General features: G+C 41.7%; 1 protein-coding gene across 1 annotated transcript in view; it reads left to right on the top strand.

The window, feature by feature from the left end:
* The window catches only part of LOC144752120 (nicotinamide N-methyltransferase-like), a 41,747-nt gene that overhangs the window by 13,226 nt on the left and 3,290 nt on the right, over positions 1-25,231 (top strand). Inside the window, exon 2 of the mRNA XM_078640064.1 lies at positions 16,814-17,021. Within this exon, the coding sequence (XP_078496190.1) occupies positions 16,814-17,021 (208 nt within the window). The remainder of the gene's footprint in view (positions 1-16,813; positions 17,022-25,231) is intronic.

Raw genomic sequence — 25,231 nt, 5'->3', positions numbered from 1 at the left:
TTTGGCCCCTCCACAGTGTTTACTTACACAAGCAGATGTCCATTGTACCCCGGTCCAATCCACCTCTTCCATGGTTATGTGCCCATTAACTCAGCCAGGTGATTTGACCATACCCGTGGTTATTTCTAAACTGCAAGCCAGCCCTAATCCTCCCTCACTGGTGATTTCAACCACACCTGTATGTAATAATGGTAAACTACCTAAAAGGAAACGCAACCTTAAGTCCGCTTACTCCCGTAAGAAGGCTAAGATTGCGGTGGCACAACAGTTGAAATTGGGTAGCGTACCTGTGCCCAGTGTATCAGGAGAGTGTAAACATCAAGCACAGACTCAACAAGAGGGGGATGAAGGGGATCCAACCCTTGTTTCTACTTCTATCATTGCAGAGGATGAGAGCTTGCATTTAGAGGGCCATGAAGGGAAGGATAGGGAATTCATAGGTATAGTCTGGGAAACCTTAAAGAAAATTCTCTCTCCCCTAGACCTCAGACTCTCGCGTATCGAGAACAATTTGCTAGAGATGGAAAAGAGCATTATTGCCTTAGCCACTCTTGGCTTGAGAAGTCTAGAAAACCAAGGCCTCCGAGTAGAAGACCCAATACCGCAAGCTCCACAACACCCCCCTCTAGTACCAGCTATAGTTCGACCTGTCCCTAAACCTCGGACTGTGGGTGTGGATCAAAATATTCCTGCTCTTACATCTGGGATTCCTAAGCCCTCCATTTCTCAAACTCTTGTAACATCTAATACTAGTGCTCCCTTAAGACCCGCTGCCACTGCAGCTGCTCGCCATCCAACTCAGGGTCCATGTATTAAGAACAATTTTAGAGGGGGTTACATCGATCTTCCACCTGAGGCCAATGACTACGTAGTTGTACTGACGGGCGTCCCCCAGATTAGTAATGGTCAGCACGAGAACCATTGGTCTCTGAAAAACAAAATAATGCACTGGCTCAATGCGAACAGGCCAATACCAAATGGCCGTAGAAGCAGAGTTTTAACGGTTTGCCGTGTTCCCTGGGTAGGTCCCTCGAAGAAATCCAGTCCAGGAGACTGTATAGTGGTAACCTTCGATGACCCTCTTACGGCTCACCACGTCTGCACTTGGCCCTTTGGCGAAGGTTCCCCTATCATTCCCAGGCCATTGTCCTTCTTCTACCCACCACGCCCTATCCATACTCAGGAGGGTGATTGGTCATTGGTGCGACATCATACATGGAGGATCCACACGAACAACTACCAAACCCTTCCTGGTCGCTGGCACGGGCTTCCAACTATGAATAGGTATGCTGGCCTAGAAGATGTAGATTGACTCCCAAGGCAATCCTCTCCTATAGTAGCTAAGAAGATCCTATCACCCCTAGTTTTAGGGACCACAGAGTGTACAGGATCTATCGCTACCAACATCCCAGCTTTAGAAGAAACACCACAAGCTCTGTCAAAAGAGGGGGGGTCGATCGCCTCCCTAGGCTATTTAGAATTTCAAGTTGGGGGTGCTTCTTCCACGATTTCCCCGCCACCCTTCCAGAAGCCCCCAGCAGTTGGGAAGCGGACTAGTGCAGCCAGGGTTCCTATCCATCCACAGTATGTGCCCCCCCAAAGGTCTAATAGAGTGGTTGTTGTGGAGGCAGGCCCGGAGCCTTCTTCAACTACTCCTACTATACCTATCTGTTCACTGAGTCGAGAAACCTCAGACAAACCCTTGATAAAGCTCATAAGTTGGAATGTGGCAGGGCTTACCCGTAATTATGACATTCCGGAGTGGAATGCTTTTGTGAACCCTTTTGACATTTGCCTCCTGCAAGAAACGTGGTGTACAGAACCAAGGCACAGAGTAGGTTTCACAACCTATTTTATCCCAGCTTCGCAACATCTTGGCAGCAAAGGTCGCCCGTCTGGCGGCCTTCTTATATGGGTCCGCATTGCACTGGGTCTAAAAATAAGCTATAAGGCTACCCAATCTCCTGATCTTCAGAGGGTATCCATACATTGCCAGGGGGGTAGGAAGTTAGAATTGTTTAACCTTTACTTAAGGGGGGCTAGGGGAGGGGTGTCAATGCTACCTTCTACAGGATTAAATAGCGAACTTGAAAACTGTGGTATTGACTCCTACGTCCTCCTTGCTGGCGATTTTAACTGCTGTTTTGAGCCACTGGCCAGGGAAGACATTCTGGACACCTGGGATGAGGAGGCAAGGAGAGGTATCCTCACACTTTCTTTAGATCCGATTCAAAAATGGTCACAGAGTGCAATTGACATCATTGCACTCTGTATGGAACATGATCTGAGAGCAACTAATGGCCGTTCCAAATTGGATCTTAGGGGTGTGCACACCTATAATAGGGTGGGACATACCTCCAGAATAGATTACATTATGCTGAACTATAACTTATGGCCATTTCATCAGGACATGGAAGTCATAACGACCTGTGATAGTGACCATAATTCTCTTTCTTTAACCCTCACTGCACCATGGTATGATACAATCTCAGCCAAGCCCGCTTACCCGTGGAAAACATCCCATGAACTTGTTCCTTCTAATTGTGGTAGGAGGTTAAAATGGGCTAAAGTAGCATCGGATGAGGGAAGGATGATGCAAGCAAGGTCCATAATGTCAGCTGTGGGGTTAAGCCTTGACGACCCGGGAACCTCTGGACAGGGTGTTCTATCAACATTTACAGATACAATTGGGGTACTAAGCGATCTATTTATTATTCCCCAAAACAGGGTGAGGACTGTATATAGAGGCGCTTCTAAAGCAAGAGATAAGTGGTATTCCCCAAAATGCCGGGTTGCCAAAGGTGAACTTATATCTGCAGTAAAGTCAAAGGACCCGGGCAGTATTGGTCTTGCCAGGAAATTTTATAAAAAAACTGTTGCCATGGCAAAGGCGGCTCACGAACACAATTTTTGGAATGAGCTAATGGAGGCGAGTGCTAGGAAAAACTCTAAGGGGTTTTGGGATCTGCTGAGAGCCAGGGTCAAACCCATTGATTTACAATTCACTTGCAACATTCCTGGTGAGGTCTGGTTTTCCCATTTTTTTAAATTATATTCTGTTTCAGTAGGAGTACAACCAACTATGGGTCTTCTATCCAGACCCCCAGAGGTTCTTGCAATTAATGACTGCCCCTTTAGTACTAAGGAAGTAGAGGGGGCGATCAGGTCTCTAGTTATTAATAAGGCTGCTGGCCCAGATGGAATTCCGGGTGATCTGCTTAAGGAAAATCCATATTTGTGGAGCAGATTGATTGCCTCACTCCTGAATGAGGTCGTGTTGGGAGGTTCTTTTCCTGATTCTTGGAGGGGCGCTGAGGTCGTCCCGATTTTTAAGAAAGGCAGTAGGGACGACCCAGCTAATTACCGCCCAATTAGCCTGCTTGACTCGACACAAAAGGTGGCGGGTAAAGTAGTCCTAGGCAGAATTCTTCAATGGGCCGAAGAGAATCAGGTTTTGTCGGATTTCCAGGCGGGATTTAGGGCGGGGACAGGTACAATTGAGCAGACATTTCGCCTTTTAATGCTGTATTGGAAAGTGGTTGTATTGGGTGGGGGCAGTCTGTATTTAGTCTTTATAGACTTGCGGACTGCCTTTGACCTGGTCCCACGAGCCCAATTGTGGAATGTCTTAGATGGGTTGGGTATTCCCCCTTATCTGTTGTGTTTGCTAATTAAGTTTCATGAGAACAACTTTGCCCAGATTAGGTGGGGAGATCAGGGGGAAAAAACATCCCGTATCCCTGTAGACAGGGGCGTCCGCCAGGGTTGTGTGCTAGCCCCCACTCTGTTTTCACTCTATGTTAACGGAGTGGTGGAGCATCTCCTTCAACAACCATCAGATGCACCAACCCTGGCTGGTAGGAAAATTCCTACGCTCCTGTTTGCTGATGACACTCTCCTCATCTCAAAATCCCCAGCAGGCATCCAAAAGTTGCTTTCCAGCTTTAAGGTCTTTTGTGACACCAAGGGCCTTTCGATAAACATAAGCAAAACCAAATTCCTTGTTCTCAATCCCCCTAGGAAATCTTTCATCCCTCCTGTTCTAGACCTAGCCCCACTTGAAAGAGTCAAGGAGTTTGACTACTTGGGCATTCGTATCTGTGACACCATGAACTGGAAGGCCCACCATCAAAAGGTCTTTTTGACTCATAAGAGGGTCACTGGGGCCCTGCTTAAAGAACAACGTGCCTCATCTCTTAAACCTATTGGGGCACTATTGGATATCTACAGAGCGAGAGTGGTGAGTGCAGTACTGTATGGAGCGGAACTGTGGGGCACTCAGAGAGTTAACACCTTAACTTACCTCGAAAATAACTTCCATAAAGATCTTATGAAGTTACCCCACAGTACCCCGACACTCCCCCTCTTGCTTGACGCAGGCACACATCCAATAGGTGAGCAAGCTAGGTAACGTCCCCTCTTATTATGGGCCCGGATATGGAATGTTCCAGAGCTGAACAGCTATGCTGATGCCCTAAGAGATCTTCTATCCTTATCAGGCTGGCATAAGGTAATCTGGCTTAGGGAGGTCAAGCAGCTCTTATATGATCTGGGTCTGGGAGACGATTGGGTCAACAGGACAGCCCCACCCAAACAGTTGCTTAAGAAAATCTATTGGTCCTGGGTAGCAAATGAGAGACTGTCCAATCCTAAGCATTGTAAATCTGCCTTGAGTTTCTCTTGTTTAAGGAACTCCCCTATAGAGAACCATATTTGGATCTAATTTGCAATACGGGAGACAGATCATTGTACTTCAAATTTAGGGCAGGAGTTCTTCCCTTGGGGCTGCTAACATCCACCTGGAAACCACCTTTACAAACTATCCCAGATTGCCCCTTCTGTGATTCAAGGGTCGAGTCCATCGCACATCTGTTGTTTGAGTGCTATGCCTATGCAGCACCCAGGTTAAGATGGCTGAAGCCATTATGTGGGTCTCTGGGTACCAGATCGCATGTAGAAGCATTGCGCTTATTACGATCAGATGCTCGTCCCTTTTACGCTTGTTGTTTGGCAAAATTCTTGGGCTGGGCATGGCGGATAAGATCTGCCAAGAAACTGTTGCTCCAATAATGTGCTCCTGCTAAAGTCTGTTTAAATTTGTCTCAAAGTTTGAATCCAAACTCATTTCCTGATGTGTTTGATGTCTTTGCTGATCATTTCACTATTTATTGTCAAACTGTTTTTACTTTTTTATTCTGTAATGTAATGCTTTTATGATATGTTTATATATCGAAATAAAGCTATTCACCACCACAATAAATACATATCAACTTATATTCAAAAGTAGCAAAATATATTATACACCAAGTGTGACTATGTTGCAAAGAACAATGACAGTATGCTGGTTGTTTAAAAAACTTTTAAAAATGTTTATGGGTCAAATCTCTTATTATATCTGTGTATTTTGTACTTTGGAGATTCCCTCCTTTTCAGAGCAGACCACCATTTTGGCTAGCCCGGCTTATGGTTGCTGGTCTACCTTATAATTAGAAGGTTGGAGTGGCCACTCTCAGTGGGTGCACTGCTGGAGTGCCAAAGGTGTGCCTGAGGCAAGTCGCCTTTGCCTGTCCGTGCAACAACCTCCCAGAGTGGCAGCCATGCTGTTGGAAGCCATCCAAAGCGTCAGGGAAAGGATGGTTTTCATGCACATAACAAGTTAAGCTATTCCAGACAGCAGCTATATGCCATGGGTAAGCAGTTCCCACCACCCCAACCCACAATCAAGGTAACTTCCAAGAGAGAACTGGATTTTGAGGTAAATTCATCAATGTCAGAAGGGTTAATTTATGGTTTATTCAAAGCCAGGTCTGTAGTGAAATATATTGAAGAAATAAACATAACATAACAGGAAGCTGAGATGCACTATTCATAACATAAACCTGTACAACTACCACTTGATCAGTTGCTCTAGGTAAGGCGTGCACTTCGGGATAAAAGGACCTACACAAACCCCGGTTAAATAAGAAAGGGGAAGTGGGTATCATTTATAAGGAACAATTGAAAACGTCTGGTCTGCTCATCGATGAGTCAGAAGGATGGGATGTGTTAGGATTGTTTTTAAATTTAGAGACCAGGAAGGTCTCATATCACTCACCTTCCGCCGTTTTTAGATGTACTTTTAAACATGGCTCTCTCACACTTTTTTATTCTAGGGAATGTCAATCTTTGAGCTGAAGGGACCTCTCACCTACTTGTAAAGAGCTACAGAGTTTGTGTGACATTTTAGGCTTGAAAAACTGGAACAAGTCCACACTATTTAGGGAGGCCATCCATTAGATGTCATTATTTGATCCGGCCCTGGAGAGTAAGAGGAGGGCATCACATAAGCTTGCAAAGTGTGCTGATGGGATAGTTTTTGACTTTTTTAATTGTTGTAATCCCAATTAGTCAACTGAGACTAATTTTAGGATGTTTAATGAAGAGACTACAGTAGTTCTGGAAAAAGTAGTCCCTCTGATTAAGCTAAAATCTTGTAATCGTCCATTAGCCCCATGGTTTAATGAGTCTCTAAAAGCAGCAAATCTAATATGCAGACAATTAGAATGGAAATGGCATATGGACGAAGATAAAAAAATCTCTAAAGTCAGTACTAAAAAGTATAAAAACAAGATTGGGACAGGAAAAGCTGGATTTTATACAGATTCTATGTTAGTGCCTGTTAATAGTGCAAAGAAGATCTTTGAGATTTTTCTGGAACTTTCCAAACCAAAGTGTTTAAAACAATATACTATTCCTATACAGCAGCTAGATCTTGAACGATATTCATAATATCTCTGAGGTGGAATCTGAACCTCCTAGTTATAGTTCTACTATGACTGCTGCTTCCACACCGAATATAGAGTCCCCGGGAAGGCTGAGGTTTGCTAGGGGTGATTAAGTTAACCACTTGAAGAGCAATCATGGTGGGTTTGAATTATGTGGGCCAATTACAGAGGAAACTGTTTTCAATAGTTACATCAACTATGTTGGAATGTCCTTTAGATCCTCTCCTGCCTAAGCAGTGGAAAAAATGGATGAATGAGTTGATGCTGCCATTGAAATCAATATTTAGAATCTGGTTTAGTACCTTGTAGCTGGAAGAAGGCTGTAGTCATGCCTATGTTAAAGGAGACATCAGCAGGCCCAGTGGTTTTCAGTAACTATAGGCCAATCTCTCTCCTGCTGTTTCCAGTAAAAAACATGGAACGTTATGTTAGCAAGACTTATCCTTCTATTTAGTGTTTCCCTTCTGGCTTGTAGAAGAACATTTTGGCTTTAGACCGGGCCATGGCAAAGAGATGGCTCTGTTGACTGCATTGGATGAGTTACTTATGAGGACAGTCAGTGGTAAATCTACAGATCTTGTTATGTTGGATCTATCAACCGCCACACCCTGCTGACAAGATTGGAAGATTTGGGTGTTGGTGGGATGGTTTGGAAATGGATAAAATCTTACTTGCAAGATTGTCATCAGGCAGTGGTGTTACCCCTTAATATTCAACTTTTAGACATATCAGAGAGGGAGTCCTTCAGGGATCAGCACTCATCCCGGTGCTATTCATCGTGTATATGCAGCTCCTCATTTCTTTGATTAAGATGCTTGATATTCCTGTGACTAACTATGCAGACAATGCACTCTTGATTCTGTCTTTAAACAGCAAGCAGCCAGAGGCTTTGAAAGGTTTCTAGACTTGTATTCAAATGTTATACATTGGGAAACATGCAAACTCCCCGATATTAAACAGGGAGAAGATGTACCTTTTCTGCTGTTCAGCTAATACAATTGTGATGGACCCCCTATGAATTTCTGGCCATTTCCTACTAAAAATGTGTTATGCTTCTCAGAAGCACTACATACCCTTGGAGTCACTGTCGATAACGGTCTTTCTGAGGAAAAACATATAAACAATGTAACTGGGATTTGCTTTGCACTGTTACTAGGATTAAGAACATTGTTGCCTGTTTTACCTGATTAGTCCAAACCAATAATTGTGAGCAGCATTATACTCACAGTCTTTTTTATTGCAATGCTCTAATTAGGAGCATCCAACTATCTAATTAAGAGACTGCACAGGGTGCAAGTGCCTGATGCAAAATTATTACTGTATATGGCAATGTCATTGTCTGCATCTAAGGCTGTAAGGGAGCTTCATTGGCTCCCTGTGGAGCAGAAGATCTTTTTTAAGGAAATGTACATTATAATCAGGGTCCTTCAGAATGCTGGTCCTATACCTCTACAGCGTAGATTGGAAATATATGACCCTGGAAGGGCTCTACATTCTGCAGCTGTCAATCTCATCTAGGAACACAGGTTTTGGAAGATTCAACAAAGGGGCCAGGCGTTCTCAATGAAATCCACCAATCTGCAGAATAAGCTAACGTCTGAACAGAGGGCCCTGACGCATTTGCTAAAATTCAAAAGAGCTTTAAAGACCTAGCTGTTTCCAAGATAATGGATGTTTGTAACAATATAGCCACTGATTCTATGCCTTTATCTTCATGCAAAACAAGTTGCTGCTATAGTGCCAGGATATCAGTCTGGTCACAGTGTGCTTTATAAATAATTTAAATAAATATAATACTGATACCAAAGTTAGCATTTACCACAGAAGGACCAAACGAAACAAAAAAATTAAACAACTAAAACTAAACCAACCAATGAAATAAAACTATAAACAACTTTTACTATCGAAATCAAACAAACTATTGAATTGACAATATAAAAGGCACACTAATTTACACAACTAACTACTTCAAAATGACAAATTTAGCAAGACGAGGAAAATCTGCCAGATTTTCTCACCAAACCATTATAAAAAAGAATTACATTTCAATAACAACTTAACCAAGTAAGTAAAACATGTATTTACACTAAAAACTTAAAAATGTTAAATAACACATAATTAATATTATAAAATATTTGAAAAAATAGTATCCCACCTTGATCTTTCTATAAAGACTTCCTAAAGGAAAAACCCACACCTGGAAACAGTGATAAACAGCCTGAAATTAACAACTATCAAAAAGACATAAGAAAGTAAGTATGCATAAATTAATACAACAGTATAAAAATGTAAATGTAAATGTGGGTGTACTTGTAAAGCACACTACGACTCCAAGGAGTATCTAGGCGCTGTAGACCGCTGGGTAACCCATCCTGGTTTTCCCTGTGAGATGGTCCCTTTCTGGGTGTCTCCAAGGTGAAACCAGGCATCCCCGGCATCTGTGGGGGGCCGTTGTATAGATGCGGCAAGCTTAATGCCGAGAGTTGCCAAGTGTGTTCCCTGGTTAGAGTAGGCACCGAGGCGAGAATTATCGAGTCAGTTTTGACCCTGGTCCACGACCCTGCCGCGTCGGGAATTGAACCCTGGTCCCGGGCCGTTCTCTGCTTACGGGTCGGCCGCCTCTAACCAGTGAGCCACACCACTCACACCACTCACTGAGCCATAAACTCACCCAAATAGCGAGCAAAAATAAATGTCTAGGAACTAAAAATAAATCAACATAGAAAGTGACATTTCAGATTTTTTTTTCATCCAACAGAAAACAAAGCACATGCTCTAAATAAGAACACTCCCAATTGATAGTTTGCAAAATCGTGACAAACATCTACGCAGAACATACATATAAGTATAAAAAATACAAGTCATTGCATCATTTTAAATGTATATAACAAATATAAAATGTATAAAATATTTTCTACTTCCAGATACAATTACGGAAGCTGCAAAGTATATCTCTTTGAGAAAGTAAAGTAGTTACTAAATCACATGGCTTCATCTACAGCTAAAAAATAGCATCAACATCAGATATACACTGGATATGTATCAAATATTATTATCAGCATGCTATGGGAGATCAGCTACAAAAATGATGTTGTAATTTATGTGATAGAGCACAACCATCCCCAAATGTAACAGATATAAAAGTAAGAGAGATACTGCAAGATATAAGAGAGGCAAGCACAAGCTCCCAGGAATAACCAACAAGCAAATTCCTTAAAGATATACTACCTAAAGTCGTATAAAAATAACTGGCCAACAACCAGCTATCCTCACTTTAAAACAGTTATTGAGAGAACTAAAAGAGCCACCAGAGATGCCTTACCTGCCCCTAGAAGATACCAAGACATACACCTACCTGAATACTTAAAAATGACACATAATAAATAACCTTTCCTTTTACATAAGAACCTAAATAACGAAAAACAAACCAACACATTCTTTACAGAAGATAACTTACTGAAACGATGATGAATTCTAAGCCAACAAACAAAAAACGTTTTTATTTTAAATAATGAATGTAATATTGTATTACATCAGTCAAAACAAATAAAATAACAATATTAAGAAACACTGATTAATAATTTTAAGAAAATGTAACAATCACTACTAAAAACTAAAACACAAATCCATTCTATAACACAAAATAGGCCCAACTAATAAACAAAGCAATTCCACATAAAAATCACATAATAATAACAAAAACATTTTAAAAATACATGTCCAGCCCAAAAAGAAATATAATTAATAATACTTACTGTTCTGTAGCTGCAGATCTTTCTGTATCCAAGCATTACAACATATCAATCCACAAAAAATTGGAAAAATACTGTCCAAAAAGCCTCCAAAAAATGCAAAAATGAAACAAATGCAATAATAAAATAGACAAAGTATGTAGGAACCATATAAAATGGAAACAAGGGTATAAAACAAAAAGCTCCAGGAAAACCAAGAAAAAGCATTAGCTTACTTTAAATCAGAAATTAATTTCAACCAAAAATGTAACCTCCCATTGGCCATAGTCAGAATCGAACAGAAAAACCTGCAAAGTAAAGTAAACAACCCACTTCCAAAAATACAGAAACAAATATACGAAACAGTTGATCATCAAAACATAACCATCATAACTTACGGCCCAATTAAGAGTTCGGTGGTATCACCACCATACCACAGCATTGGTTATCCCAAAAACCACTGAGCATGCATCCTGAACTGTCGACCACCATCAATGGAGTGGTTCCTGCCTGGGCTGCTGCGGACTGCAATGTTGGCAATATGTAATCCATCGCTGTCAGGGCGCGTTTCCCACCAACCCGATTATGAAAACACAGTTGTACCAGGGGTCCCTTAGCAGTGGTAGGCCATGGCGGTACACTCTCAGAAAAGCACCACAACAGTAACCATTGAGTGGATACAATAACAACACAGCTAATATTCATTTGCAAGTGGATATACCTGCAAATCATACTATGAAACACATTCCATTACCATGATTCTTTGCCTCTCCACTATAGCACAGCAAGATTGAGGAGCAATCTTGGTCAGATAAGGCACCCCTTTCTTTCCTAATCCCACTTAACACTGTACACATACTTTTTGCATTTTTTATAAATATCCATCGATGTTTTTTGTTAATCATGGCCTCTCACTTTAATTTCTGGTTTTGTTCTGTCCAGAAAAACCACATTTTTCAGAGGCAGGGTTGCCAGTTATGGTGAATGAAATCATAAAAGTAGAGCCAGAATTGTTTGGAGCACACGTCCAATACTTCTCTCAGTAGGAAAAGAGATATGTGGGTTAGGGTAGTTGACAGAGTGAATGTTGACAGTACAGCCCTGAGCACAAAGGAGGAAATTAGGAAGAAGTAGAATGACATGAGGGCAAATGTGGTGTCATATTTGCTTTCATCACAGTTTTTGCTATTGTGTTGTCTATGTAGTTTTGTAACACGCAATACGCAAAGTATCATAGATGTATGATTTCCAGTGGCAATGTGTATTGTTGCATACAAGAACACATGTATCAAGCTCTATTACATACCTTATGATGGAATGCTGTCTCTAAGAGTATTACTATTAACTCCTCATCCCAAGACCCATGATATTTGTCAACATATATTTGTTTTGTCCAGTCATACTGCATTGTGGCAACAGGTATGTAACAATAACCATTTGTCAAGTGTTGGAAAGTAGAGATTGAAATCACTACAACTACCATGAGACCATGTTTATGTAACAGAAAATAAGATGCAATAGTAATTTTGTCCATTCTCAATTGTCTGAAAGATTACAACTAATATTCACTTCTCATGGACTCAGCAATCTACATTCAATGCTTTATTCTGAGACATTTATGCCTACTTAGCTTGATATTGTCGATGTCTCCTCTACTGATACTATTCATGGCATGAGTGATACCATACTAAGAGTTAATATCAAATATTTGTAAGGAATGAAAGTAAGTTAGCTGACTAGAAATGGCGGGTGTCCCATGCACTCTGCACTGCTCATAGGATGACAAATGCTAAATATACAACCAAGTTATGTGCTCACCTGTATTGTATAAAACTATTCCTTGGAATGGCCAAATACACATTTAAGCTCTCCACTAAGTTGGCTTAGATGTTTGAGAGATGTCATGTTCATTCCTTAATCCAAAAGGCAACATATCAGCACATCTGATGAACTGCTAAACTCTCGAACATGTCTTTAATGTTTCCAATTGTCTTTTTAACAAGTTCTATACCACAGAAGTGTATCACAATAAAAGGCTTTATACATTCTGTCTTCCCTAGGTCTCCACTTATTGTGTTACAACATATTTAGATTTATTCATATTCTATATTACATAACAGGTCAATCTGACACAGCACCTGGGCAGAGCTTGGCCACCAAGCAGACTCCAACTCCCCCCCAGATTAAGCCCTCAGTGATGACAACACTCCGGGAGATGTGGACATGGATGAATGGTCCTGGTCCATCTGGTCAGCCTGGGCACACAGCAACAGTCTCACTGTGCTCTCATGAATACCTCCCACCCCAGTTGCAACACCTCTGCCAACTCAGTCCCCACAACTTGTGTACCAAGCACAATATCTACTATCTGCAGTTACAATCACCAGCACAGCCATAGAGGGAGAGGGCACCCTGGGCCAAGGGCATAGGTCTGAGGGGTTGGGGTTCGTGGGATGGTAACTCTGGGCCCACTAATTGAGGCCATTGTGGTCAATCACACCCAGGCTACCATTGATTAAGTCTCAAGACTACCAAAGCGTGATGTGCCAGCTATTGATAGAAATCCAGGAGATGAAGCAGCTGAAAAGGAAGATACACCAGGAAATGGGGGACATCAACACCAGCATGGGCTCTTTCATTGGGGTGCAGCAGGACATTAACACAACCCTGTCCAGGTCTTTTCCATCACCATCTACCTCATCCTGTGGTCTAACTACACCTGGGCCATCTACATCTGTGGCAGCCACAGTAATGAAGTCCCTGTCAGAGGAAGACACTCCTAGATATACCCCTGACCATGCAGCAGTGGATCCCACCCGTGGTTGCAAACTGGGATGTCCATGCAAAACTCCAGGAGGTGCAGATGGCAAGACATCCACCACCGCCAGCCAGAAACCCTGACCCAAATGTTTTCCAGTATGTGTCAGTGATTCACTCTGGGGAGTATTTCTGAACACTTCAGACAATTTGGCATCTAGAAATATGGTTTCATTCACCAGAAACTTATCAAATCATAAATGACTCAAACATTCTCTGTCAGTGATCGCATTTTCAGGTGCCGACCTTAACAACATGGAAGGAGAGAATACATCAAACAATTTCCTATTGAGTAGGAAAAATAAAATAATGTCAATGTCATCATCTGGAGCCACATCCCTTCCTCACAGAAATCATTTAAAACAATAAACAGACACATGTCAGTACCGCAGTTTCTGATCACAGACTTATTTGAATCCAGTGTTTCAACAAGCAAATGTCAGTGATGTGCCACAAACACGTTGGCCTACAATGAAGACACACATCAACAACTACATACAATTTTAACACAATGAGGGTTTAACCAATGCGAAGTGAGAATAGCATTATTTGGACCCCAACAACTTTTTTGATAGAGCTCCTGATGGGGCACATATTGCATTAAGTCCACCACGGGAAACAACCTTTACATCACAACTTTTACAACGCACTACCATTACAACGAAACTTTTACAACGCAACATCCATTACATCGCATGGCATTACAACGCAACCATTACAACGCATGACACTACTACGCATACCACTACAACGCATGTCATTACAACGCATAGTACCCTTACACTATCCAACACTTACCCTACTGTTGCATCCCCTGGAGTTAAAATAGTAATTTCTACCCCTACACTATCCAACACTTACCCTACTGTTGCACCCCCCTGGAGTTAGAATAGTAATTTTTACCCCTACACTATCCAACACTTACCCTACTGTTGCACCCCCCTAGAGTTAGAATAGTAATTTTTACCCCTACCCTATCCAATACTTACCATACATGCAATGTAATGTTATGCGTTGTAATGGTATGCGTTGTAAAGGTAGTTTTAAAAAATTCGTTATAATGGCATGCGTTGGGTATTGCGCTGTAATGCGCTGTAAAAAATGTGTTTTAAAGGTATGCGTTGTAAAAGTATGCGTTGTAACGTCATACATCTGTCCACCACACAAAATGGAACAAGTGCAATAGAGTCCTCAATACTTCCATCCTATCACTGTGCAAACTGTCTTGGTTCAGGTTTCGAACACCCAGTCTGTGGCAGACATTCCCAAGAACAACCCATGTGCAATTCGTACAGTCAAACATCATCATAAACCTGCTAAGGTCACAACTCTGACATGTAAAAACACAGATGACATGGTGAAGGTACATAAAAGAGACAAAAAATAAGAGATCAGCTATGAAACCATACATATGACACAAATACCATAGTAAATTCTGGAGTACACCATCCATGCCAAAAATCTAAGCTAAACAAAGCAATACCAACAAAATGTGTCAAGACCTTCATCTACAAACACCTGTGGTCAGATTTTGCCAGAGCTTTAGCTTCCTAATATTTTCCCTTAACACTCTGCTCACATCATCAACATACTCCTCACATTATCACAACAAAAGTTCATTTAATAGTCAAAGTTATGACATCATGCAGCATACTTACACTCATTAGAATAATTTGTCAATGAGATCTTGATGCAAGTCACCTCCGTCCTCTTCATCAAAATCATCATTTGGCATTTTAGCTCCCTCACCCAGTGGTACTTCATGTACTCCATCCTCTGCAATATTTGGGATGGTCTGTCATAGGGCGATGTTGCGGAGCATGTAGCAGGCCACAGTGATTTGACACATCTGAATCTGTCCTTAATGAGCTCAAAAGTAACCCTGGGTGGAACATTACGCTACGCTCGTGGAGTGTGCGTAGTTTGCGCAAATACGCGCTACGAGAATTGCACTTAGCACAGTGAAACAACTCTTAGCGTTGCGTAGCAGGCATTTTTTGTTCGCTCATGGTCCTCAACATCAAGTTGGCGACAGCGAGCGAGCAAAATCACCATCCCAGCGATAATTTTTCCTTATTTGCCATCAGCAACATCAAGTTGCTGATCGTGAGGTGGTAAATAAACCTCCAGGCGAGATTCTCAATGTGGGGAGGATAGGTTTCTCATTGCAAGTGGTTGCGTATGCTTGCGACCGCTCGCGATGAGAAACTATCAGTCCGCATTGAGAAAGCTGCCGCTTGAGTACAAATTTTCTGGAGCTTCAGAAAATGACCGCTTGCACTGTGCAAGATGCCGTTTGCAATGATTGCACAGTGAGGACAAGCATCTGGCACTGTGCAATTAGTGTGAACAGCATTTTCCCTACCGCACTCGCAGTTCGTGTAGCTACTACACGAACTACACCCAGGGTTACACAAAAGCCATATTTTTTCATGGGCCTGATTGAAGCAGACTTCCCTGTCGTAGTCTGGTTCCTCAGTGCTGCCAACAACCATGGACAGTTGACATACACCAAGTCTCCTAGATGGAAGGCAGACATAGGTACAACAATAAGTAACTTTTTACAAAGACCTTTTTACAACTAACCTTCAGCAAACTTGGATTTATTTTCACACAATCTAAAATGAAATTAGATTTCACTGTAAAGGAATTGTCCTAGAAGACCACTGTGCCTTAAAAGAAGCAACATAAAAACGTGCATGCATCAAAAAATAATACCCTTGTAATTGCACAGGTTAGGAAAAGTAAATTTGACTCTGTTTCACACAATGTACCTCTCACTTCTTCAGGGCAGTGACACTGACTTCAATAGCTTTATGGTTGGCAAGTTAGGCGTATTGATCATAGAAGGTTCCAAAGTCTCTTGGTGCCCCTCTTGGTCTTCACCCTTCATTGTTGGCCTTTCCATATTGCTCCACCGCTCAATCTCACATGCATTTTGTGTTCGATTTAGGCTTTACATATTACATTTTCTTTACACTCCGTTTCACAAATTATATATTAATATTCAACAATGTTGCATTACCTGAGTCTAAGGCATTCTTTAAAGAGAGTACAATAGGGGGTGCTCATAAGGCAAGTCTATTAACTAATAATATTTCTAATTCTGATCATTGAATTCAGGGGAGTGGCTCAGGGTTAATATTGGTTGTATAAGACTGCTGCCCCTAACTTTCAATGTCTTTTGTATTTCTCTATTTTTTATTTAGAACATTTTACCTTCAGTGTGTGGAATGTTCTACTAGCATTAGACTCCTTCTGCCTCGGGCTATACCACTTGTTAAAGGCCCTTTCCCTCTTTAAATAACATGAGTTCAGGGCCTTTATCAACCAGTATAATCCTCCTCAGTAGGCTGTATGCTTATAATATTTGTCTGCAAAGTGCAGACATTTTACATTATCTAAGTCTAAGGAGTTGTTTAGAGAGTGCGTATAACTCATTTCCATTGACGTTGTTCACATGTTTACTAATAATTGTAATTGTGAACATTTTCTAACCAGGTCGAGTGAAGGGAGAGATGCTGATTCAGCTGTCCATCGGTCTTTACTTCCAATTCCTTTTTCCAGTCTTAGAATATTTCACAGAGATTATTATTGGCAACTCGACTGATCAAGCAGTCCTGGAGGTAGAGAAATGGAGGGCAAATGCCCCTGGGGCTCTTGACTGCAGCCATGCTGCCAAGTTGATTTGTGAGCTTCAGGGTAACAGGTATGTATTCTGCTCTAACCTTTGTATTCCAATAATAATACCTTGCTTTTGTATAATGCTCAACACTGCATCTTTGTGCTCTGCTGTTATTTTTAAAATTACTGAAGGTGGAAATGTACCTTGCCATGCTGGATTCCAGCTCGTGAACTCACCAGCAGCAAACATTCTTCTTAGTGAGTTATCTTGCCAGCTAATCCTTTTCTTTCATTTTGTTTCCACTAATTGTAGCAGATCTATGTTTCACAGACAACCCTCAAAGCTCTGAATATTGAAATCAAAGGACATGTTTATAAATTAGTTAAAATGATGGCAATATATCACAAACCTTTCAGTAATGATTTCTATTTTATTATTAAATCTTTAATCAAGCTGGGATAACTTAAACAAATACTTGCTTCATACTGGAGGAGGTCATTACTTTACCTCATCCCAAAGCACCTCTGTCCATCTGTATTTTCCATTCTTTCATTATGTGTTTTCTTATGTGCCCTCCCCAGGATCCGGAAAGACTCCACCCTCATAGAGCAGTGAGATATTTTACCTTCAGCCATAAATATCACTATTTTCCTAGAGATTTGCAATGATGGTGTATGTTGAAAACAGGCAAATTTAGTAGTCCATGGATAACTTCTCAACAATGTCTTACTCATGCATTGAGCAACACCGATTCCTGCAAAAATCTGTTCCTTCATGGTCTGTCTCATTCCTTTTAGGTCCTATGATGAAATTGTAATAATTATATCTGAGGTGCTGTGGTAACAGAATATAGTTGTCAGACTATTATCTGACATAAATCACCCAAAAAATATTGCCCTTTTATTTAATAATTGAAACCATACCCTAATGGGACAATATTTATTAAACAAAATTTAGGATTCCAAACTCATATCAGGCAATGTTTTTATAGGGGATTTTCTGACATACATAAGGGGTGTGGTGCTGATAGACCTCCCTCTTTGAGTAGCAAAGTGAAACCCTAATACCTCTGTCATATAAATTCTACCTCTCAGGTATCTCTTCCGTCATGAGCCTCCAGGGACCATTCAGAGTGAAGGACTTCTAATAGTAGCTGGAGTTCTATTTGTATGGCCTGTTTTAAGCAAGCTTTCCTCACCCAGTCCATTGCCCAACCAGGATATATGTCCTAAAAAGTGGTGCCTCAGACTCAGTTGTCTCACTTCTTAAGGCATCCCCAATCCTAATGAATTTGAACAATCTACCCAGGTCCCATCTGCAGAATCAATGCAATGTACACAAAACTCAAATTAATGTATCAACCCAAAAAACCTCAACAGTACATGGCTGTTAAATATAGAGCTTCCAGTCATAGGTGCTATTTATGAACACCTGCCGTGCTACGAAAATGTAGATACTTAGCTTTGCCAATAGGAAGGCCATCTACATACATCTTCAATTATTATTCTACATGTCGACCACAGAAAACAAGCTGAGGCAGGAAGAGCCGAGAAAACCCATACGGTCCTTCAAAGTCAGCTACTCTCTTATCTGCCCAAAAGGTAGTCATATGTTTGCACTGTCATGTCATGCACAGAAACATGGACACAACATGGGTGCCAATGCTGCCACATTTTTAGAACGCTTATGTGTATGATTTCTGTTTTTTTTGTAAAAAACTATCTAATGATTTGCTTTTCAGTTGAAAACCTTACAATAATACATTTTGATGCACTATTACTGGTTTGGTGTCACTGCAGTACCAACAGAGGTCTTGAACATCTTGTCCTCCCTTGAACTAAATCCATTCTTTTTTATAAACATATCCTGTTGTAAATGAATCTAGGACCCTAGTGTAAATTTTCCCGATTCATGCCCTTATATAGGTACGGATTATCCTATCCTTAAATAAGCATAGAAATCATTACCATATTTAGACTGAGCCTATGCAGCCCAAATACAGGATGGCTACTTCCACTATGTTCCAAGAATCCGCAACGATTTCTTAGAGAAACCCGCCTTCAGTAGCTAGGGACTTCCCCTTGCCTGAATACTAATTTATCTAGGAAATCAAGGCTGTGCATGCGTAGAGAGTACAACTGATGGAGGAAAAAAAAAACGGGAAGTTTTACATACTATCATAGAAATATAGCTCTAAAAATTGCCCCCGTAATTTGCCCCCCCCGGGACCTAATAAACAAAACGGACTTCTAGTTTTTTTCACCTTCTCCACCGCGTATAAGTATTGCACGAGTACTGAGTATTCTATGACGTTATTAAGTCCAATCACACATCAAACTCGTCACCTTCATAGTATAAATATTCCTAGATTTGCCCAGGCAGACACACCGTGGTTTGGAGCAGATCGACTAACTACTTGCCCGACGCCCTGTAGCTGCAAGTGCCGAAGGAAGCCGACCCTCCAGCTGATGCACTGAGAGACTCTGTCTTTTCTCCTGCCGAGAAATCCAGCTCCAGTGTTTCCAGGCTACCCTTGCGGGTTGCTGGGAAATCGAGTCCTAAGAGAGAGATACAAGACCTCCTTCATTCTAAACCAAGGCAGGAGCTGATTAGATCCTTAGAGAATTCTCGATCATATTCTTGGCAGAGAATACTAAACTCAAACTACTCCTCAATTACTTCTTACTTCTTCCCTTGTGCTAGGCTTAGGTCAGGTACACCGGGGTAGGCGTATTTTAGAAGCACCAGTTGAGTACTTTTAGCCATCATGTTAACCTTTTTATGTATTTTATCCATTTTAAGGCAATGTATGGCTTAGAAACCATATCAAGCTTTTACAGTACTACTTTATAATACTGTTTGTATTATACACTCTGTACTTTAATACCGGTATTACGATTGTAGCAGTACATTTCTTATGCTTGAGAAAGAAGATTGTTCAATAAATACAGTCCTACGTCTAAACTACATGATTTATTATTCCAATGCGCAGAGCCTATTGGGAATATAGGAACTACACTACAATCCTGTCTTCTGTACCTTCATCATAGTGAAAAATAACATGTTCATGATACATCCCCAAAACCCCCAAGTTCAACTTTCCTTCAAAGTGCCCTAATGAGGCTCATGATATCCTTGATCCTCACACAATGGCTTCAGAAGTGGCCACCTTAGGATCTGCTCATATCATGGCTGCTGACAGCATTCGCTGCAAGGTCGATCAGGGGGAGGGATTTCTGGCCATGGTTGATTTGTCAACAGTATTCAGTACTGTCTCACTGGTACAGATGATTCGAAGGCTGCAGCAAATCAGTGTTAGAGGGTCTGGTCTCTGTTCTTTTCTTACCAATGGAGTATAAATGGGTAGTTGTGGAGGTTTTAAGACAGAAGCTTTTAGCCTTTCTTGTTGAGTCCCTCAGGGCTCGTCCCTGAGTCCAACTCTTTTTAAAATGTACGTTGCTCCATTGGCTGAGTTGGTGCATATTTTTGGGTTCCATGTACAGTCATATGCTGATAACACCCAGATAGACCTAACTTCTGTAGCTGAGAAGTTCAATCACTGCATGTTGAGCATTAGTAGATGGATGAAAGACAACACCCTTAAACCTAATGCTGAAAAAACAGAGGTATTTGTCATTGGGACTCAGGAGTCTGTTTGGCCTAACAACTGGTGGGCAGAGGATTGTGGACCTTTTCCCACCCGCATCAAAGCAGCCATAAACATGGCTGTTATATTTGGCAATACTTTGAGCTCTGATATTCAGGTCACCAATACTACAGCACATGTTTTCTTATTATCAGGACTTTGAGAAAGATTGTACCTTATATTCCAATAGATCTGTGCAAATTAGTCATTATCACACGCATTACCTTATGATTAGATTACTGCAACTCTCTGTACCACGATCAGAACGCTTCCTCGGTAACAAACTTCAAGTTGCCCTTAACATCATGAGGCATCTTTTGGCCAGAGAAGGGATACTGTCCCTCTACGAGCTTACAATTAAAGAAAGAATTATTTATATGTTGCAGATTTGCATCAGAAAGACTCTAGCCAACGTAACTCTTGTTTTCATTAGCATTCCCTGAGTAGGCTTCTCAGTTTCTCCTTTCACAAGCAGGTGCTGGTTCTTTGATTCCGCAAGGCCCAGTGGGGAGGTCGGTCCATCTCAGTGGCTGCTGCCAAACTGTGGAATACCCTGGCAACCCATATCTCAGAAGCTGACTCTCTTGGCATGTTAAAAAACTTCAGCAAACATGACTTTTCTCCCTCCATCTCCCTTAGTTTTCGGGCTTGTCTGTTTTCTGTTTGGTATTGGGTGCTTTCCGCTTGCGGTTTGACACCTCAGGGTATAGTATGCTTTAAAAGTTCCAATATATAACATATGTCAAATTGAAGCTTGGAGCTTATGCTTATGTTTATTTTTCTTATAGAGCGCTCGAATATCGAGGTGTCTTGGCGCTGAAGTGAGAGGGTGGAGACACAGTGAGAATGCTTATGACCTATGCAGCTGTAAAAAAACAGGTTTTCAAATTCTTCCTGAAAAGCTGGAGATTCGGCTGACGTCTCAAGGATATCGGTAGTTTGTTCCAGAGTGTAGTTGCACAGTGTGTTATAGCTGGACCGCCCCATCTAGCTCGTCTAAATTTTAACGTTTTTTAAATCCTTGAGTAGCCGATCTAAGTGCTCGTGGGAGAACATTGGCTATAAAAAGCTTTTGAGGATCAGCTGCACTCTCCCCATTTACTGTTTGTATACCAAAGTTAGCACTTTAACCCCTTCCACGCTCATGACGAGCTGGGCTCGTCATGAGGTAGCCTCCTCGCACGCTCATGACGAGCCCAGCTCGTCATGAAACATGGGAATGATCAAATCTCAGCACAGGAGGGGAAAATGCATAGCATCGATGTGGTTAAATTCAATACGTTGTTTGATGGGGAGCCAGTGTAGTGATCTGATTCCAGCAGATGTCGGTTGTCCTCTACGCGGTCCCAGAAGAAGTCTGGCAACCGCGTATCAATACCCAGGAACAATGCATTTGCATAGTCCAATTTTGATAGGAAAAGCGCTACCATCGCAGTTTTCTGGAATATTTGAGGAACAAAAGGGAGAATGGTTCTCAATATTTTTAAGAGGAAGAAGCAGGAAGAGACAAGGCTATTTACCGGAGCACCAAAATTCAGCTTATTGTCAAAAATAATTCCCACATTTCTAACCTTGTCAATAGGGTGAGGGCATTCTCCAGCCTCCACCGGCCACCAGGTTTGACTCCAAATAGATTGACCTATTCCAAACTCCATCACCTCTGTCTTTTCTGTATTTATTTTTAAAAAGTTCTGGCCCATCCATCCCATAATGTCAGTGAGGCAGGCATGGAACCTAACTGCAGTGACTTCTGGATCATCGGTGAGGGAGATGAAAAGCTGAGAGTCATCAGCGTATGATACTGGTCCAAAACCGTGTTTTTTAACTAGACTAGCAAGGGGGGCAATGTACAAGTTAAAAATGATTGGTGACAACGTAGATCCTTGGGGCACTCTACAGGGGAGATGAAAGCTCTCAGACTGTATGCCATCCCAGAACACCTTTTGCTCCGTAGCCTCCAGAAAAGAGGACATTAGGGAAAGGGCAGTCCCTTTGTCTCCCGCAGGCCTCAGCCGCTGCTGCAAAGCCGCATGGTTTACAGTATCAAAAGCGGCCGAGAGATCAAGGAGTATGAGGACTACCCTTCCCCCACCATCCACTACTCTGCGAAGCTCCTCGGCTGCAAGAATCAATGCTGATTCTGTAGAGTGATGTGGACGAAACCCATGCTGCGAGATATCGAGCAAATTGTTGACATCAAAGCAATCTGTTAGCGCTCTGCTGACTTGTTTTTCAAATACTTTTGCCATGATAGGTAGACCAGCTTAAGGTCGATAGTTTTTGGGTTCATTAGGGTCTAAGTTTTTTTTTTTTAAAGTGGTCGAATGGTTGCCTTTTTCCAGATAATCGGGTATGTGCCGGTGGCTATAACTTGATTTAAAATAGGTGTGAGTTTTTTGCAGATTTTCTGGGCTGCTTGATGTATTTTGGAGGGTGGGCAGGGATCAGTGGGTGCACCTGATTTTATAGAAAGAAGTTGTTTTTGCACCTCAGCTTATGGTGCCAAAATGAGGCCTAACACTTCATCTTCAATTATCTTCATCTGACAACCACATTACAAAAGGTGGACAGTATTTAATAGAATCATAATGAGTTGTGCTTTTCTTTCACCCAGAAATGCATGAAAACAGTCAAAGATTCACAGAACACAAATTGAATGTGCTTGGCAACTACCACACATACCTGGCAGGAGTACAGTTCCCACACTGCTTTCAAGTAAACAAAGGCTCACACGTATGCTAAAAATCAAAACGTAGTAAAACTCACACTGGCTTTTAAATAAATACAAAAAATCCCAGAGAAAATGCCCAACAATGTAAAATAAATGTCATTCAAATTGTGACCTGCACAGGCAAATGGCCCGAGGCATCCTGAAGGTGATGGGGTTTCTATAGTAACTCAGCTGCTTCTTTAAACTTTTTTATACAGAAGCAGGATACGCTGTTACCTAATACACTATTGCTGAAAGAATGCTTCTTTGTTCTTTAGAAAACTTCTTCCCTATTAACAGGCAGAGCATTGAAGGGTCCTACATCTGGGCAGTTTGATCAGAAAGAGGCTTAGATCAAGGTCTAATACTATGTTAATTAAAATAACTTTCAGTCCTTTCTCTGGAAGGACTCTGTATCTCAAGGAAAAGAAGATGACAGAGTGCAACAGAGCATGAGATATGTTTATTGTGCACTATTCATCATTTATCCACAGCAATCAAATATTATTGAGATGCATCCCTGTTCATGCACAATCTGGACCTTCAGAAACAGCGCTAGGAACTGACATTTGCATAGAGGTGAAGGAAGGAATTTACTTGTTAGAGAAAATTCAAGGTCATTGTATAGTTTAGAAAATAGGAAGCGGGATTGAAGAGAGAAATGACTACAGCAATGAACAAATGAGGGAAGAGAAATCAAATCAAAGGTGTTGATTATGATGGTGGTTGGACGAGCATCCGACCGCCATTGTTGCAGGATCGGAACGGCCGAAGGGAGTCAATGGTCCCACTCATCAAATTACAGAAAAGCCTGCAGCACAAGCCTAACTTCAAATAGATATGTTTGTAACCATCCCTGCATCCTGTGACAGACACCATGCAGTGCCAGCCACATGGTGATGGCACGTATAGGGAGCACCATAGGTGCCCCCCCAGGTCCCATATCAGAGGGCTTGGTGAAAAGAGGGGCCCGCTAGGGGCCCTAAAGTTACTTTCTGCTTGCCTTTTCATGGCGGGTGAACTGCCAGGAAAATGAAGGCGGAAAGGAACATTGTAATCAATACAACAGTGCTGAGTAGGCCCCACCCCTTTTGTAGGGATTACTGATCCTTAGATGGTCTGGCTTGCTCCTTGAGCCAATCGGAAGCATGGAGAGTGGTCCCTCCACCAGATGCCTCCACCCACGGCATCATAATGTGGAGGTCGGACCACAGGGGCCATTATTGGTCCGTCTGCTACCAACAACGTAATCAGGCCCCAAATTCCTTATGCACTCAAAAAGTACAGTTCACTTAAAGTTTACAGAACAAAACGGATAACCACTGATTTTCACAGGAAAGCCTACTTATGTGTGATATTTCTATTGTTTCATTGTATGTATTCCACTGCCAACCATGTGACACTTTCTTGTGAATAAAAGCATTGATCTGTACTGGACTGTCCGTTAGTGAGTTTTCAGTTATTGTATCCGATCATATAACACAGCATTCAACTATTGCAACCATGACTTATCAACCTCCTGGGCACCTGAGAACTGCAATGCATTGAGGCGCTCCGTAGTTCCAAGACCTAGGAAGGCAATATACAAGCCTGCATCTGCTTCCGGGCATGAGCATTAACATACCTCTATAAGGAGCCACACCTATTGGCTTTGACAATGCTTATTACAAGTATCAATGGGTGTGTGTGTCTATGTCTTCCTCAACCTGAAGCTACACAATGAAATAAAACCCTTCATCCCACCTAACAACCTTAAACAAGCTACTCAATCCCTGGTGCTGTCCATACCTAACTACGGGAACGTCTCCCTCACAAGCACAGCAAAATCCGACCTACCCCCCTCAGATCAACTCTCTATGCAGCAGCTGGAGTGGTCACTGGAAATCCACAAACAAAAAATGCTTCCAGTTCCTTCTCTGGAAATGTTCCCAAAATCTG

This window comes from Lissotriton helveticus, chromosome 4_2 (genome assembly GCF_964261635.1).
Source record: "Lissotriton helveticus chromosome 4_2, aLisHel1.1, whole genome shotgun sequence".
Lineage (NCBI taxonomy): Eukaryota > Metazoa > Chordata > Amphibia > Caudata > Salamandridae > Lissotriton > Lissotriton helveticus.
The sequence above is the reverse complement of the archived record's forward strand: the minus strand, read 5'-3'. Positions and strand labels throughout refer to the sequence as shown.